The sequence below is a fragment of the Xenopus laevis genome, chromosome 3S (assembly GCF_017654675.1).
Source record: "Xenopus laevis strain J_2021 chromosome 3S, Xenopus_laevis_v10.1, whole genome shotgun sequence".
In the NCBI taxonomy this organism is placed as follows: domain Eukaryota; kingdom Metazoa; phylum Chordata; class Amphibia; order Anura; family Pipidae; genus Xenopus; species Xenopus laevis.
In genome coordinates this window covers 121,053,238-121,069,352 of record NC_054376.1, presented here as the reverse complement: position 1 = coordinate 121,069,352, position 16,115 = coordinate 121,053,238, and the positions used below count along the sequence as shown (strand labels likewise).

The 16,115-nt window shown below is 41.1% G+C and overlaps 1 protein-coding gene across 1 annotated transcript in view; it reads right to left on the bottom strand.

Annotated features, from left to right (window-relative positions):
* LOC108705157 (adhesion G protein-coupled receptor E1) overlaps nt 1–16,115 on the bottom strand; it is a 58,780-nt gene that overhangs the window by 18,609 nt on the left and 24,056 nt on the right. The window contains exons 12-16 of the mRNA XM_041587774.1: nt 15,017–15,181; nt 11,562–11,756; nt 8,286–8,521; nt 5,988–6,048; nt 4,732–4,823 (exon numbers count right to left, since the gene is read on the bottom strand). Coding sequence (XP_041443708.1) covers nt 4,732–4,823; nt 5,988–6,048; nt 8,286–8,521; nt 11,562–11,756; nt 15,017–15,181 — 749 coding nt within the window. The remainder of the gene's footprint in view (nt 1–4,731; nt 4,824–5,987; nt 6,049–8,285; nt 8,522–11,561; nt 11,757–15,016; nt 15,182–16,115) is intronic.

Sequence of the window (16,115 nt, the reverse complement as noted above, 5' to 3'; positions counted from 1 at the left end):
AGCGTGGAAAAGATGGCAGCTATTCTGCGTGGGCGGTAAGAGGTAAGATTTGTTGTCATTTTAACGTTACTTTATGAGGAGGGCAAATCAAAAGCGGGAGCTAGTGCCATATTAGCTGCTATTTTACATTTCTCCATAGCAGAGGGTAAACCAGATTTAACATACAACCCAGTAATTAAAAATTTAATAAGAGGATGGGATAGAGTGGATAAAAGATAACCAATAGTGAAAGATCTGTTACAGTTGATATTAGGGGCATTAAAAAAAGGTATGTTTGACCATTTTGAATGTCAATTGTTTAGAGCAGTTTTTGCGCCCTATCTAAGAAGACAGTAGGAAAAGGTTTAATAGCCAAACACGGGCAGGTATAAGATAGGAGAGTGTTAAAGGAACAGTAACACCAAAAAATGTAAGTGTTTTAAAGTAATGAAAATATCATGTAGTGTTGCCCTGCACTGGTAAAACTGATCTGTTTGCTTCAAAAACACTACTATAGTTCATATAAACAAGCTGCTGTGGAGCAATGGCGGAAATTGAAAAGCGGCTATATGGCACAGGTTAACTAATGGATAACAGATAACACCATTAGACAGACAGAGCTTATCTGCTGTGTAACTTGAGCTTTTTCTCCTTTGAATGGCTGCCCCCATTGCTACACAGCAGCTTATTTATATAAACAATAGTAGTGTTTCTGAAGCAAACACAGTAGTTTTACCAGTGCAGGGCAACACTGCATTATATTTTCATTACTTTAAAACACTTTTATTTTTTGACGTTACTGTTCCTTTAATTTAGATCAGCAAATAAAAAAATAAAAATTTAAAAAAGAAAAAATACAAAGGGGTTATGGTACAAACATGTATTGATACAGGAAGGACAAACAATCCCTGTTTTGTTTAAAGAGTAAGGCATTTTTCAGTCGCAGTATGCAGAAAATATCTCTGTCTTAAATATATTGATAATGGGTTGAGTGCAGAGGACTCTTGTATTTGATACAGGAAGGGAAATTGTTGATTTATGTTAATAGTTCAAAAATGGATCAGATGGATAAAGGGAAATTGGTAAGCATATGGGAAACAGGGAAGTGTCATGCCCCATTAGGTTAGTAATGGAATATATGGCGGTGTGTCCATCTGGAGGGCAGCTATTGTTATTGCATGAAGATGGAAGACATCTTTCAGCCTTTCAGTTTAGGCAGGTACTGAAGAAGGCGGTGCTAGATAATGGGGGATCCAGAGAGGTTTGGATCACATTCTTTCAGAATAGGTAAGGCAAATGAGGCAGCAAGGAAAGGCGAGGGTGAGGAAAGTAGTGAAAGGATAAAATCACTGGGAAGAGGGAGTCAAAGGTATACGGGAGACACATAAGGCCCAAAACTGATGTAGGAGAGGTGTCAACTCATGTTCTGTCTTTATCACAGCAGGAGGTGCAACAAATTGCAATGTTTTGATATTAGGACATTTATTTATTCTTTGGGAAATGAAGCATGCAGGGGCTGCAGATCAGCAGATGGGTTTGCTGAAGGAACACATGAAGATCTCTTGGCTGTGTAAGAGAGGTATGAGATGAGAAAAGCAGAGAGGTATGTTCTTTGAGGCATCATGCCAGAATCCCATAAATGTGTTAATTATACACAAGGAGGGAACAAACTTACCTCACATAAGACCCCAGCCCTTTATAGAGGCCATGAGAGCGGACTTAACAGATATGTTAAGGAGCAGAAGAGTCAGGTGTATAGCATCGACAGATACTGTATAATACAAAGGAGCAATTGGCGGGGCCCCATTTCTGCCTAGGGCATAGAGGGAGCAGGGGGATGGGCTAAAAAGCGTTCACGGAGGGCGCTTGCCCCATGTTCCCTGCTCCATGTTTGAACAATTTTTGGGCAGTGAGTACATGTTTTTTGAGAATACAATTTTTTGGGCAGCGAGCCCACGTTTGGAGAATAAGAGCCGCAGATGGGGGCAGGGAGTATCTAGTCCTTGATGCTTAAACTGTTAAATAAAGCCTGTGACCTCCACAGATTTTTGCCAAAAATATGTCTCTGTGTTTTAATTGAATGGCAGGGACACAACCTGGGGGGATAGGGGGTTCCTTGGCCTAGTTATGTCCGACAAAAGCTAGTGACAGTCTCCCACTGAAGATCGGCAGATCGGCAATACATGCAGAGATATTGTCGGCAGCCGACAGAAATTTTCTAACCTGTCCGATTGACTGAACGACCGATGTCGGGACTCTCCACACACGATCTGAAAATTGTACGAACAGAGGATTTGTGCGATCAGATCTTTGCGTCTCTGGCCAGCTTTACCGTATGAGGAGACTAGTTAAAAAAGTGCTCCTTCCTTCCTCTTTTCAAGCGATGTCTGCAAATGGCTGGGTATCACTACTGTTGATAGGGTGTCTCTAGGCAGACAAAGTTATGAGGCGGCAGTGGCGTAACTACCGAGGAAGCAGACCCCGCAGTTGCGGGGGGAGCCGGGGGTACAGGGGGCCGGCAGGGGCCTGCTTCCTCAGTGCAACCAGCCAGGATCATTTAGGGGAATGGAGCTGGTGATCCGGACCTCTGCGGGGCTTTTGCCACTGAAAACCTAAATCTTTGCAGAGAGCGACAATGTTATAGTCTCCTGCCTCGGTTCCACCAAACATTTAACAACATTAAAAAGCATCCGGTACGAATGCAAGGCGTGTGGGAGGATTGGCCTGCATGAGCTCCTGTAGCTCTTGTCTGACGCATGCGCTGTATTCAGCAATAATTCAGAATACCGGAGCTTTTTCTTTTTAACTTCTGAGAAGATGGATGGCAGGGAACTGTTGCCTTAACCTTGCCTCTGTTTTATTTATGCAGGTTGGCAAGAAGGTTAAGGGTTAAGTACAGGACCGAGGGATTGGAGTGAAAAGGGGATGGGGCGAAAGCAAAGCAGCATGTCGGGTTCAAGATAAGGAGTAAGACAAGGAACATGCCGTGCAATGAAAAGGAGACAAGACACACGAAAAATGCTTGTAGAAAAGACTAAAGATTTTTGCAGAGACAAATGCCAGAGACTGAATAAATAAAATTGAGAGAGAAGGAAAGTGGGGCATAAAGTGCAGCAAGGGCAACAGCAAGAAGAAAGAAAAAGGCATATACAGTGCAGGTACTCAGAGTTTTGCAGCCGAGGAGGTAAAGCAATATGTATTATGTAAAGAAGTGCATGTATGTATAAGAAAATAAAAGTGAAAGAAAAGCAGAGCATGTGACAAAAAAATAAGTTTCGTTTTATATTGCATTTACACATTTTGTATTTGCCCTGGGTAACTTGTGTTCATAGCAGTGTGCTTGTTTTTGGTGGCATGTTGTTGGAACTTTACTTTCCTGGGGTATTTATATGTGAAATTTTGACTGTGCCATCCTTCTATAGTTATGGGGTATTTATACATGGAATTGCTACAGTACCAGCCTTCTATGAGTTCTGTGGTTATTATACATGAAATTCTCCCACTATTTTGTACAGAGGGGGGCCCTGAAATTTCTTTGCAGGGGGGCCCTGGCATCCGAAGTTACGCCACTGTGAGGCGGGGACTCCTGCAAAATTTTTGCTACTGAGGCAGATTGTAAATCTAGTTGCAAGGGCCCCTCAAGATCAAAGGAATAGAGCCGTCAGCTGTCCAGTAGGGCAGCTAGTAAAGTGGACGAAATTCCAGGGAGGGGCAAGTGCCCTCCCTTGCCCCTATATGCAGACGCCCATGCCCACCTTTTCACTGACATCATTTTCCCAACTCCCTCTTGCCTTCCATCATGCCCTCCTTCCACCCATACATGATCGATCAACCCTTATTAACAAATTCGATTTTCACTGCAACCGTGGTACCAATCAGAATTATGAAAACACATTTCAAGTGATTAATATATTGATTTTGTGACGACAGGTTGCTAAGACATCACTCTTTCTTAATTTTTTAAATTGAATAAACTTAAGTTAATATTCAAAAAGGTAAAAGCAAAACATTCTATATAAACTTTTTTGCCCTCTATGGGGCAAATTCACTAAAGGACGAAGCGCCTAACGCTAGCGCATTTTCGTTAATTCGCCGATTCACTAACGGATGCTGGCGTAAATTCGCTAGTGTTACTTCGCACCCTTACGCCTGGCGAATTTGCGCAACGGACGTAACTACGCAAATTCACTAAAGTGCACATTTTTATGAACGCTACTATTTATGCTAGACTTCCTTCGCCACCTCAGACCAGGCGAAGTGCAATAGAGTAGATAGGGATTGCTTCCAAAAAAGTTAAAAAAAATTCTAAGTCCCAAAAAACGCTCGCGTTTTTTCTTTTTTTTATGGGTGATAGGCTGAAAAAGATCGAAATTTTTTTTGGGGCTACCCTCCTTCCCCCCTACATTCCCTGACTCATGGCACCTTAACTATACAGTGGGCACATGTGTAAGGCAAAATAAAAATTGTATTTGATGTTTTGAAGTTTTCCCAGGCTTGTGTAGTGCTGCTACATATACCTCCATTGTAACTTCAATTTGGCGCCGTATGCAAATTAAGCATCGCTACCGTAACTTTGCTTTGCTTGGCGAATTAACGCTAGCGCAACTTCACAACCTTACGCTTCCCCTGAGCGCAACTTCGGATTTAAGTGAATTTGCGTAACGCTGGCGAAAATACGCCTGGCGAAGTGCGGTGAAGCGGACGCTGGCACAACTACGAATCAGTGAATTTGCCCCTATATTTAGTACTCACCGTGTGTTTTTTAGACTGGAGACATTTTTGTTCAGAGATGCTAGCTTTACTCGAAGTAGCCTGATTGTCAAAATCAGGAGTGTGGTATTTATCTAAATTAAAAAGAAAGAATAAAAGAAAGAGTGCTGAAGAGAAATATGTTGGCGTTAAGATATGCAAGGACAAAAATATATAAATGTTTTAGGAAAATCTATATTAAAAAAAGAGGTGCCCAATTAGAGGGCCCTTGGTTAAAACATGTTTTATGGCCAAACCTACCAAAGGATTTCTTAGATGTATATTATGTGATAATCAGCCCTCTAGGGTAGTGCATGAGCTGATATCTAATAAATACATGTGTGTGGCATGAGGTTCCCAACTGCCTTCTGTTTTAAGAAGGCTCACAGTGTATATAAAGATCAAATTCAATTCAATATAAAATGGAAAGATGGCATAATAATTAGGGATGTAGCGAACTGCCGATTTGGTGTTCGCGAACGCCGTTCGCGAACACCGGCAAAAAATGCGAACGTTCGCGGACAGTTCGCGAACTTCGAACACCCGCTAAAATCGTTCGATTCGAACGATCGAAGGATTTTAATCGTTCTATGGAAGGATTTTCATTCGAATCGAACGATCGAAGCCATTCGATCGAATGCTTTTCATTCGATCGAATGCTTACAATCGTTCGAACGAATGGAAATCGTTCGATTTTTAGCGGTCGAAGGAATTCGAATGGTCGAACGATTTGTATTCGAATCGAACGCGAACTCAAAATGCAAACGTTCCCAAACGTTCGCGAACATTCGGCGGACGCGAACGGTCGAAGTTCGCGCGAACTAGTTCGCCGCAGAACAGTTCGCTACATCCCTAATAATGATTCTTCTTGTAATAAAATTAATTGTTTATTTAAAGCAGATAGAGGTTTCTGGTAGATTTAAGTTTTGGGTTTAGAACAATTTAATAAGTGATGTTTTCACATAAATTTGGAGCGACATTAAAAACACAATATCGCTAAATAAATTAAACTGATTCGTAGAGCAGATTTGTCCCACAGTCCTTTTAACTGGAATTCAAAAAATCAATAGGTAGAGAATTTGTTGTTAACAAGTAAAGGAATGAAAAGGTAATAAGGATCAACTGGATGTAAGAATGAGACATGTCAGACAAACCATTTTAATACATTTAAACTTTTGGCAGCATTTCCCTTTATATAATGACCAGTGGTAATAGAAGAGAGATATTAAAGCTGATTTAAACAGAGTTTGAGAACTTACAGTGATGAACACACAAACTGGGCCCAGGAAACTCCAAATGACACTTAGATTGAGCCAACAACTAAGAGGAACAAAACAAAGAATCACATCATTCCCTGTGCCTTGTATAAATATGACACAACATCTCATACATGTTCATTTACATATACTGCTGTCTTTCTAGTATTTGGGTCCTTATTAGGGTCCTAGATCTTACAAGTTAGAGAAATGCAAACCGGATGGGGTAGTTCAGATTTTAATTAAAATTCTAGTATGATGTAGACATTCGTATATTTTGAGACAATTCACAGTTGGACTTCACTTTGTATTTTTCGTGGTTTTGAATTATTTAGTAGTGATGGGCGAATTTGCGTGATTTTGCTTCACGGGAAAATTCGCAAATTTCCCGCGAAATTTGCGAAATGGCGAAAAATTCACGAAACGGCGCCGGTGTCTCGTTTTTGACGCCGAATTTTTTCGCCCGAATTTTCACGGGCGTTTCGTGAATTTATTCGCTGGCGGCGAATCGCGCAAATTCGCGCCTGGCGAATAAATTCGCCCATCACTATTATTTAGCTTTATGTTCAGCAGCTCTTTAGTTTGAAATTTATTCTAGCAACCAAACAGTGATTTGAATAGGAAAATGGGAGATTATTAGGAGAGGGCCTGAACAGAAAACAACAAAAAGTAACAATATCAATAAAATTGTAGCCTCACAGAGCAATAGTTTTTTTTTGGCTGCCATCATTAGTGACCCCCATTTAACAGATGAAAACAAAGAAAAGAACTTCACTGTGAGCTACCCCTTTCGGTCAGTAAAGGATAATACTGGACCGATTCAATAGGCTGTGTGGTAAGGTCACTACTAGGATACCTGGGAAAGTCCAGGACAGAGCTTATTTATGCCCCAGGTTCCTAACAGAGTGGTTCCGGGACTGCTAGTCCAGCCCGGGTGTTTTGAGTTGTACTGATGTATTTCAGGTGGTTAATTAAAGAGGCAGCTCAAGCCAGAGTGGAGAGTTCCTGGCTGGGGAAAAGACACAGGAAAGCTGCCTGTGTGAGAGGGATTGAGTTGTGCTTGTGCCGTGGGCTGTGTTACCCCAGGAAAACTGATCCCAGCTACCCAAACTCTTACAGCTGTTAAGGCAGAAGACCACATTAGACCTTGAGTCTCTTGAAATCTTTTTTCACAAAAGTTGAAATTGTGTTGCCTTAGACTATAAATGTCTCTAGATGTGATTGATGGTAATAAATCCCCATGGAAACATATCTACAGGGAATAGTCCAATGTCACACAAACATTGATATGAAACTGTTTTATATATGGGCTGTTTTATGTGATATAATTATATAGAGACTTGCAGTGTTCAGGTACAGTATATTAGTTCCATTTAAGTGTGGTATTATATGTAAGCAGCGGGATCCACAGCAGACACTTTTCTCCTTTTTAAGGCAGTTTATTTACACACAGGGGTGACCATTTCAGGATACAAAACAAATCATAAAAATAAATCCTGCCCACTGGGCTCTAACTTCACACATAAAGAGTTCCCTTACTAAACTGGGCCCATCATGGACTACCAGTAAGAAAACATTTGTATTGGGGTCACGCCTGTACTCACAAATCTCCTGGGGGATTGACCAGCCTCCTGGCTTTTCTCAGTCAGACAGACTATGTCACTCGGTCTCCTCTCTCTGCACCTTGCAGTGGCAAATGGCACCCCCAGCCCCTCTGGGAGTTCCTCACACAGACAGGTGTCCTTCCTGCTCTGAGCCAGATTCCTAACAGGCCCACTAGAACTAAATACCTTTCCACAGGACAGCCTTCCTGTGGAAGGTGAGCTCCAATCCATGAGCTGGACTACTGGATCGGAGTACATGGCTTGCCTGTTCTTTCCAGAATACTCCAGCTTCCAGGACCTGGCAACCAAAGCCTTTAAACAGAGAACCTATTCTTGGTTTATTAACAACCTTCCTGGTGAATACCTCTCCTATTATGGTGAACTTAAAGGGAAAACACATCTTTTCCCACATTGTTTTGGTCACTCTACCACATATATTAAAGGTAGATCTAATGGGGGGGGGTGATAAGAACACTCATTGAATCCAGAGTTTTTTCTCTGGACCAGTGTTACTTTTTGGAGGAAAATGTGGCACCACTCACCAATTTAATTTACCTTTCCCAGGTGTCCATATCCATAGGGAAGAATTACACAATGATAAAACTGCACCTGTATTGTACTTTTTAATAAAGGTAACTATATCACTACATTCAGTAATATAGTAATAATAACAACATATCCTTTTCATAGTATTTACCTTTTACCTGTACCATATCCTTCAGAACGAACTGCTGCTGAGATGGCGACTATGACTGCAGGAACCCCAAACCCAATGAAGCAGGCAGTTGGGAAGTGAGATCGTTGGGATGTCAAGTAGTTCATTGCTTCCAGGTTTCGCACAGTGAGGAAGAGAAGAACACTCTCCAGAGTCATCCAGCAGAAAGCACTGAGGAGAATGAAGTGGAGACAACCAGCAATGACAGAGCAGAGTATCTGCGAGACACAGGGAAAGAGATGTTTAGGAAGGAGAAGGGATTTGGAGATATATACAAAGAAAGTCAAACCAAGGAGGTATTCAATGCACTATAGAAAACAATCCTATGTAGGATAGAGCAGACTTCATCTTGCAAAGAATGACTAATTTTATATGATAAGAAGTAACCTTATGATACCTTATGATCACCATTTATTAAATACGCATAGGAATGAATAGAGAATGGGTGAAAATTAGTTTTTCTGTGGTAAACTTTAATTTCACATTTCAATATATATGCCCCTAAGTATTATGCGTTGTACTTGAGGAGAGCAGCGTCTCTTCTAGGGATGTAGCGAACGGCGGAAAAAATGTTCGCGAACTTGCGTCCAAAAATGCGAACGGTTCGCGAACGTCGCGAACCCCATAGACTTCAATGGGAAGGCGAATTTTAAAAGCTAGAAAAGACATTTCTGGCCAGAAAAATTATTTTAAAGTTGTTTAAAGGGTGCAACGACCTGGACAGTGGCATGCCAGAGGGGGATCAAGGGCAAAAATGTATCTGAAAAATACATTGTTGACACAGCGCTGCGTTTTGTGCTGTAAAGGGCAGAAATCACACTACGTCACTCAGGTGATGTTTCTGGACACGGAATGTGAAAAAGCTCACACAGCTAGGTGGCACTTGGTTAAAGACTGGGCAAACAATGCCTGCAAGGGCAACGTATACAGTAGTGGATACAGAATATATTATTGCTGCTGTAAAAACATCACTCAGGTGATGTTTACGGACACGGAATTATTATTGTTATTTAGACAGAATGTGAAAAAGCTCACACAGCTAGGTGGCACTTGCATACCTCCCAACTGTCCCTCTTTTGACCACTCAACCCCCTGTCCCTCTTTTGTACTGGAAAGTCCCTATTTTCTCTGCACTGAACAGCCAGAAAAAAAACAGTTTCTAACTTAATTGGCTTTTGGCAGAGAGCTCAGAACAGCTAACAGGTGCAAATAAGATACTTTGTAACAATTTTGACTCTGGTTGGTGCTGGTGGTGGTGAAGTACTAGGAGGAGCAGCACACCAGTCCCTCTTTTCTCTGCACTGAACAGCCAGAAAAAAAACAGTTTCTAACTTAATTAGCTTTTGGCAGAGAGCTCAGAACAGCTAACAGGTGCAAATAAGATACTTTGTAACAATTTTGACTCTGGTTGGTGCTGGTGGTGGTGAACTACTAGGAGGAGCAGCACACCAGTCCCTCTTTTCTCTGAACTGAACAGCCAGAAAAAAAACAGTTTCTAACTTAATTAGCTTTTGGCAGAGAGCTCAGAACAGCTAACAGGTGCAAATAAGATACTTTGTAACAATTTTGACTCTGGTTGGTGCTGGTAGTGGTGAACTACTAGGAGGAGCAGCACACCAGTCCCACTCCCCAACACAGCTAGACTAATAGCACTGGGCTCTTATAGTAGCAAAGTAAAAAAACAAAAAAGAAAATAAAAGCAGTCCTTACAAGGACTATTGGGTTATTACAGCAGTCAGCAGATGAGATCAGAAGCAGTGCCCACAGCAGCTACATACAGAGCACTGCAGTAGAAGGTAGATTACTAGTCAGCAAAGCTAACTAACCTAAACTCACTGTCCCTCAAATCCCTGCAGAGTTCTGTCCCTACAATACAGAGCAGTATCAAGTAGATTACTAGCCAGCAAAGTTACTATCAACTGTCCCTCAAATCACTAAACAGCTCTCTCCCTACACTAGCTCTTCCAAGCACACACAGGCAGAATGAAAAAACGCTGCAGGGCTTCAGTTTATATATGGAAGGGGAGTGGTCCAGGGGGTGTGGGGGTGGTCCAGGAGGGAGAGCTTCCTGATTGGCTGCCATGTATCTGCTGGTCTGGGGTGAGAGGTCAAAAATAAGCGCCAGCTAAGGCGAACCCAAATTGGTGAACGCCGCGCGACGTTGGCGAACATTCGGCGGACGCGAACGGCCGATGTTCGCGCGAATTAGTTCACGGGCGAACAGTCCGCGACATCCCTAGTCTCTTCACAGTGAGCCATACATTTTAACACATTAAACCTTCTGTTCCCACTTCAGAGTCTGGCTTATATAACAGGAGGGAGGGTTAACTAGAGATGCATATAGGACGAGGAGGGACACTAATGACAGAACGAGTCTAAGCAGTTCCAGGGACAAACCAGATTAGAGAGTAAATTGCAGAGAAACATTCAATTACCAAGTTGACTGACTTTATAACCAAACAAAGAGAGCTGGGAGAGCCAGACTTACTGTATATAGGCCTTTATTACAGAGTTGCTGCCCCCTGGTCTGAGGTGGGAACAGATGCAGCAAGGGATGGTTATAAGAGCTGTTTACTAGCGAACTCACAAACCAGCTTCAGCTGTATATATTATTTGCCTTCAGTTGGATAAACTAAAAGTCAAGACTCTCTTGAAGACCAGGTTGAATTTGGTGGAGTTTTTTTCAGCCATATCTGATCTGGTGTCGGTACAGGCAGAGCTCAAGCAGGGTCAGAAAGACAGTAGTCGATACTGGTGGAGTTTAAGCAAGGTCAATCATGCCGGGGTTGGTACAGGCAGTATTCAAAGAATAGTCAGGTAGACAAGGGTTAATATCGGCAGAGTTCAGAATAGTCAGGTAGGCAAGGGTTAATATCGGAATAGTCAGGCAGGCAAGAATCAAAACCAGAATGAGAACAAGATAGAATCACACCCACGCGCACCTTAGGAAACCCCGGCACCAGAAGAGGAGGCAGCACCACGTGACGGCCCACTAGACCACCAGGGTATGTTATAGTAATAATGTAAGTGCACCCATCATTCGCCACATGGTTCAGGTTACAAGACTAGGAATTTGCTTCAAATGTGTGTAGCCACCACTTTACAGGAAATTATAAAGGTCAGGTGTATTGGTCTCACAAAAGGATTTGAACCCTAAATGAATATTTTGCCTTATGGAAAAATCTATATTTCTCCTTGCCTTTTTGTTTTTTGACAACCAGTGAACTTGTGATGAAAAAATAAGGCTTAATCACTTACTGTAAAACGAGTTTGTTGTAGGCCAAACAATATGATCAGCTGCCCCAGAAAGAGGCAACCACACAGTGCTATTAACATGGAGGTGTGAGTGCTCCTCAGGGAACGGCACAGGAGAAATGTGACAAGAGATAGAAAGAGGCAGAGAAGAGATACACTGAGACCGATGCGTGAGATGTGGTGAAGGCCATGATCTTCCTGTTGAAGAGAAACAGTATAAGAAGAATATAAAATGACATTCAGTTACTTTATCAACATTCAGTGACGTCATCATTTAAAGACGAGTGGTCATTTATGTTCACAAGCACAATTTGCAGCTTGCACACAGTGATTTGCATATAAAACCACTTTCATGAAAGGTATTTGCATCAAAATGCACTCTAAGCACTTCTGTATAGTTCTACTTGACACCGCTCAGTCCATCCTGCCTTTTGTTCAAAATGATGCTCTGCTGTTCCGATTATAGCAGGGGAACCCTGGAGCTATTGCCACCTCCTGACCAGGCAGTAGCTCCAGGGATCCCTTCATGACATATGATAATAAGCGCCTTTCTGCCTAGAGAACTGCCGACAGATATCACTTGTATGTCGAACACCAGTTATGATGCAAGGCAGATTGGAAAATAGCCAACACAACTGCACCTGATTTGCAACAAAACACACATTCATATGGGTCTATTTTGGCAAATCAGACGCAATTGGGGTTGATGCAGCAAAGCAGCACCAAGCGTTGCACCCGCAATTCTGGGGGGAAAGAACGCTGCATTATGGGAAAAAAAACTAGTAATTGTGCACTGCATCAAGGTAAGAGAATGCACCCTTTGATTATGTCTAGGTAACAAGGCATTACAGTATATATAGTATATAGGTAACAAGGCATTATATATTTATATATAGATGTAGATATACAGTATACTTAATAACTTACTATAGTATACTATACTCTATAATATTTTGCTTTTGATATTAAATAATTGTTTTGTTTTGTTTTTTTCATATAATTTACCTTGGATATCCCAGCATTACCTTAAACTTGTTTAAGGCTTAAATCGTCCTCCTTCTCTCCTCCAGTATCCATATCATCACACAAATATCTATTACTATGAACAACTTGACTATCATCCCTTCTACCAAGGCCTGGTATTTGATCCTGCCCACCACATATCCAATCAATCAAAAACCCCTTCCAGTTTCCATCAGACTTAAGGTGGCCATACACGTGCTGATAAAAGCTGCCGACAGACCGAGTCAGCAGCTTATTGGCCCGTGTATGGGGGCCCCCCGATGGGCTTCCCTGATCGAGATCTGGCCGAAAGTCGGCCAGATCTCGATCGGATGGGACTAAAAATCCTGTCGGATCGCGGCCGCATCTGTTCGTTGATCGACAGCCCGTTCCCGTTTGTTAGGATCCAATCGTTGGGCCCTAGGGCCCACCATTGGATCAGCCCAATATTGCCCACCTCAAGTGGACATATCGGAGAGAGATCCGCTTGTTTGGCGACATTGCATATGGCCACCTTTACTCCCAGTCTCCCTGCTTTGCTTCAAACACATTTCTTTAGAAAAGATGAACCTCACTCAGCCTAGCATTCCTTAAACATGCACTATGTTGAATAAAATTGAGTTTATTAAACCTCAGTTTGCTTGGAACTTGAAAATTTGAGCTTTATTGAACAAAAAAAGATTGCAAATTTGAATGAAAAATTAAAACTAAAACCTGTTCACAAAAGACATCACAATAATTTATGATGGAAATAAATGCTTTCTGTTTTTGTTGCACCTGGATGTACACATGATTATTAAATTATTTATCATTCATCAGTGTACAGGCTTTTTGAATCTGGTCACTTAAATGGTGGCTTGTAGGCAAGAATTTTTAAATTTTTCTATTTGTGATATACTTGTTGGCATACTTTAGCACAGGTATGGAAAGGCTTTCTATCATATACTCCATTATAATAAAATAATCCAAATTTTTTAAAATTATTTCCATTTTCTCTGTAATAATAAAACAGTTCCTTGCACTTGATTCCAACCAAGATAGAATTAATCTTTATTCAAAGCAATACCCACTTATTGGGGTTATTTCATGTTTAGATTATTTTCTAGTAGACTTAAGGTATGAAGATCCAAATTACAAAAAGATCCATTATCCTGGAAAACAGGTCCCGAGCATTCTGGATAACAGTTCTGTACTGTAAAATTAACCAAAAATGTAAATAGAGATGTTTTTCTATTTATTACAAGCTGTGACCTTTGAAGGGACCCAGAAGATAGTTACAACAGAAAAATTCATATAAGTGTCAATTCACAACTTTAAGACGCTGGTAATATATCGTCTGTTAACTTGTGTCTTCATTTAAAAAAAAAACAACTTTATTTAAGAGCTTTCCCCAGGCCCAGAAATTTGTCATGGTCTCGCCAAAAACAGAATCAGTGCTCAGGAAGAATAATGGTTTCTTATATCAACTGGCACATGTGGTTTTATTGAAGGGATACTGTCATGGAGAAAAAAATGTTTTCAAAATGAATCAGTAAATAGTGCTGCTCCAGCAGAATTCTGCACTAAAATCCATTTCTCAAAAGAGCAAATAGATTTTTTTATATTCAATTTTGAAATCTGACATGGGGCTAGACATATTGTCAATTTCCCAGCTGCCCCAAGTCATGTGACTTGTGCTCTGATAAACTTCAATCACTCTTTACTGCTGTACTGCAAGTTAGAGTGATATCACCCCCTCCCTTTCCCCCCCAGCAGCCAAACAACAGAACAATGGGAAGGTAACCACACAAGATAACAGCTGCCTGGTAGATCTAAGAACAACACTCAATAGTAAAAACCTATGTCCCACTGAGACAAATTCAGTTACATTGAGAAGGAAAAACAGCAGCCTGCCAGAAAGCATTTCTCTGCTAAAGTGCAGGCACAAGTCACATGATCAGGGGCAGCTGGGAAATTAACAAAATGTCTAGCCCCATGTCAGATTTCAAAATTGAATATAATTTGTTTGCTCTTTTGAGAAATGGATTCCAGTGCAGAATTCTGCTGGAGTAGCACTATTAACTGATGCGTTTTGAAAAAACATGTTTTCCGATTACAGGATCCCTTTAAATACTGCAGTGCTAGATGGATGTGGTTGGAGGCTGAAGCAGTGTATGAAGTAAGAAGCATTGGATACTCTGGCCATTATTTATCACCCTGAATAGTGTCAATTTACTCGACACAGTTGCTTGAAATGAGTAGCACTATTAACTGATGCGTTTTGAAAAAAACATGTTTTCCGATGACAGGATCCCTTAAAGTATTTGAAGAATTTACTCTGTTACTGGAGAGAGATATAAAAGAAATGCAGAGTGACAGAGTGGTATCCTTAATGTTTGGATGGTTGTTGTTAGTAGGACACAGAATTTATGCTTCTGCTTCTAAAACGTAAGACAAAATCTGTGAAATGAAGTTACCTTTATATGACAGGGAGCCATGATGACAGCAAAGGTGGAGAGATGATCACAGGAGCAGAGAGTGTGGGAGACATTAGACAATGTGATGTTACAACCTCTCTGTGACCATCCACTCAGTTTAGGATCCCAGAACACACACACGGATATCTGAGAGGAGTCTGGGGCCTTAAAGAAAAACAAATAAAGTTATTGTTACTGCTACAACCCCCCCACACACGCACATACACGTGTTCTTTCTACTAAACACCTAAACTTGCAACTTGCACAAACATACAAGGCAGAGACTAGGAGGAATATAGTGATCCACTGGCAATTACCATCCTCTAAGGTAATTTTATTAGACATACCGGGGGTCACTTATAAAGTTTGTGCAGCACATATTTATTCGCAAATGTTTGTTTTGCCCATGCTTTTTTCCCTGAACGCTAAAATATTGCACTGATGTGCCCGTCTTTCCGTTTTTTTGCCAATTCGCATTGTGAATACATTTTTGCAAATGGCTCACAAATGAGACTGGTCTTTGCATGAGTACAGGCACTGTGCGAGGTTGTTGTGCGTGAAAATAGCATTGAAAGTAACTTAAATTCACAATTTGCTAAACTGTTTTGCGAATATTTTCTCCGCCACCAAAGTTGTGTCGTAATTCAAATGAAGAGTTTGCGCGTAAATATTGAAAATTTGCGGTTTTTGCCATATTTAAAAAGCTCTTGTAGACATTCACAGAGTGAAAAACTAATTTGCAAATCTGTTTGCACACTCTTATTCAGCTTTATAAATATAACCGGGTGCAGGAAAAATACATTCACTGTGAACCAATCTGCCCTGCGTGAAGCTTATAAATGAGCCGCAGCATTTACAAATATTGCTGAAAATATGGCAGAAGAAGAAAGAATAGACTTTTTGGAAACATTGCTCTATTGAGTTATTGTTAAAGATATCCCACTGCAGTACTTTCATAGAAGTGACAGCTAGGACATCCTTCAGATGAATATCCCTATGAGTATGTTATTCTAAGAGAAAGTGCATACTGCAAAGTTCTGCCACTCAGGGTTGGACTGGGCCGGTGGGACACTGGGAAAAAAACCCGGGGACCCAAGCA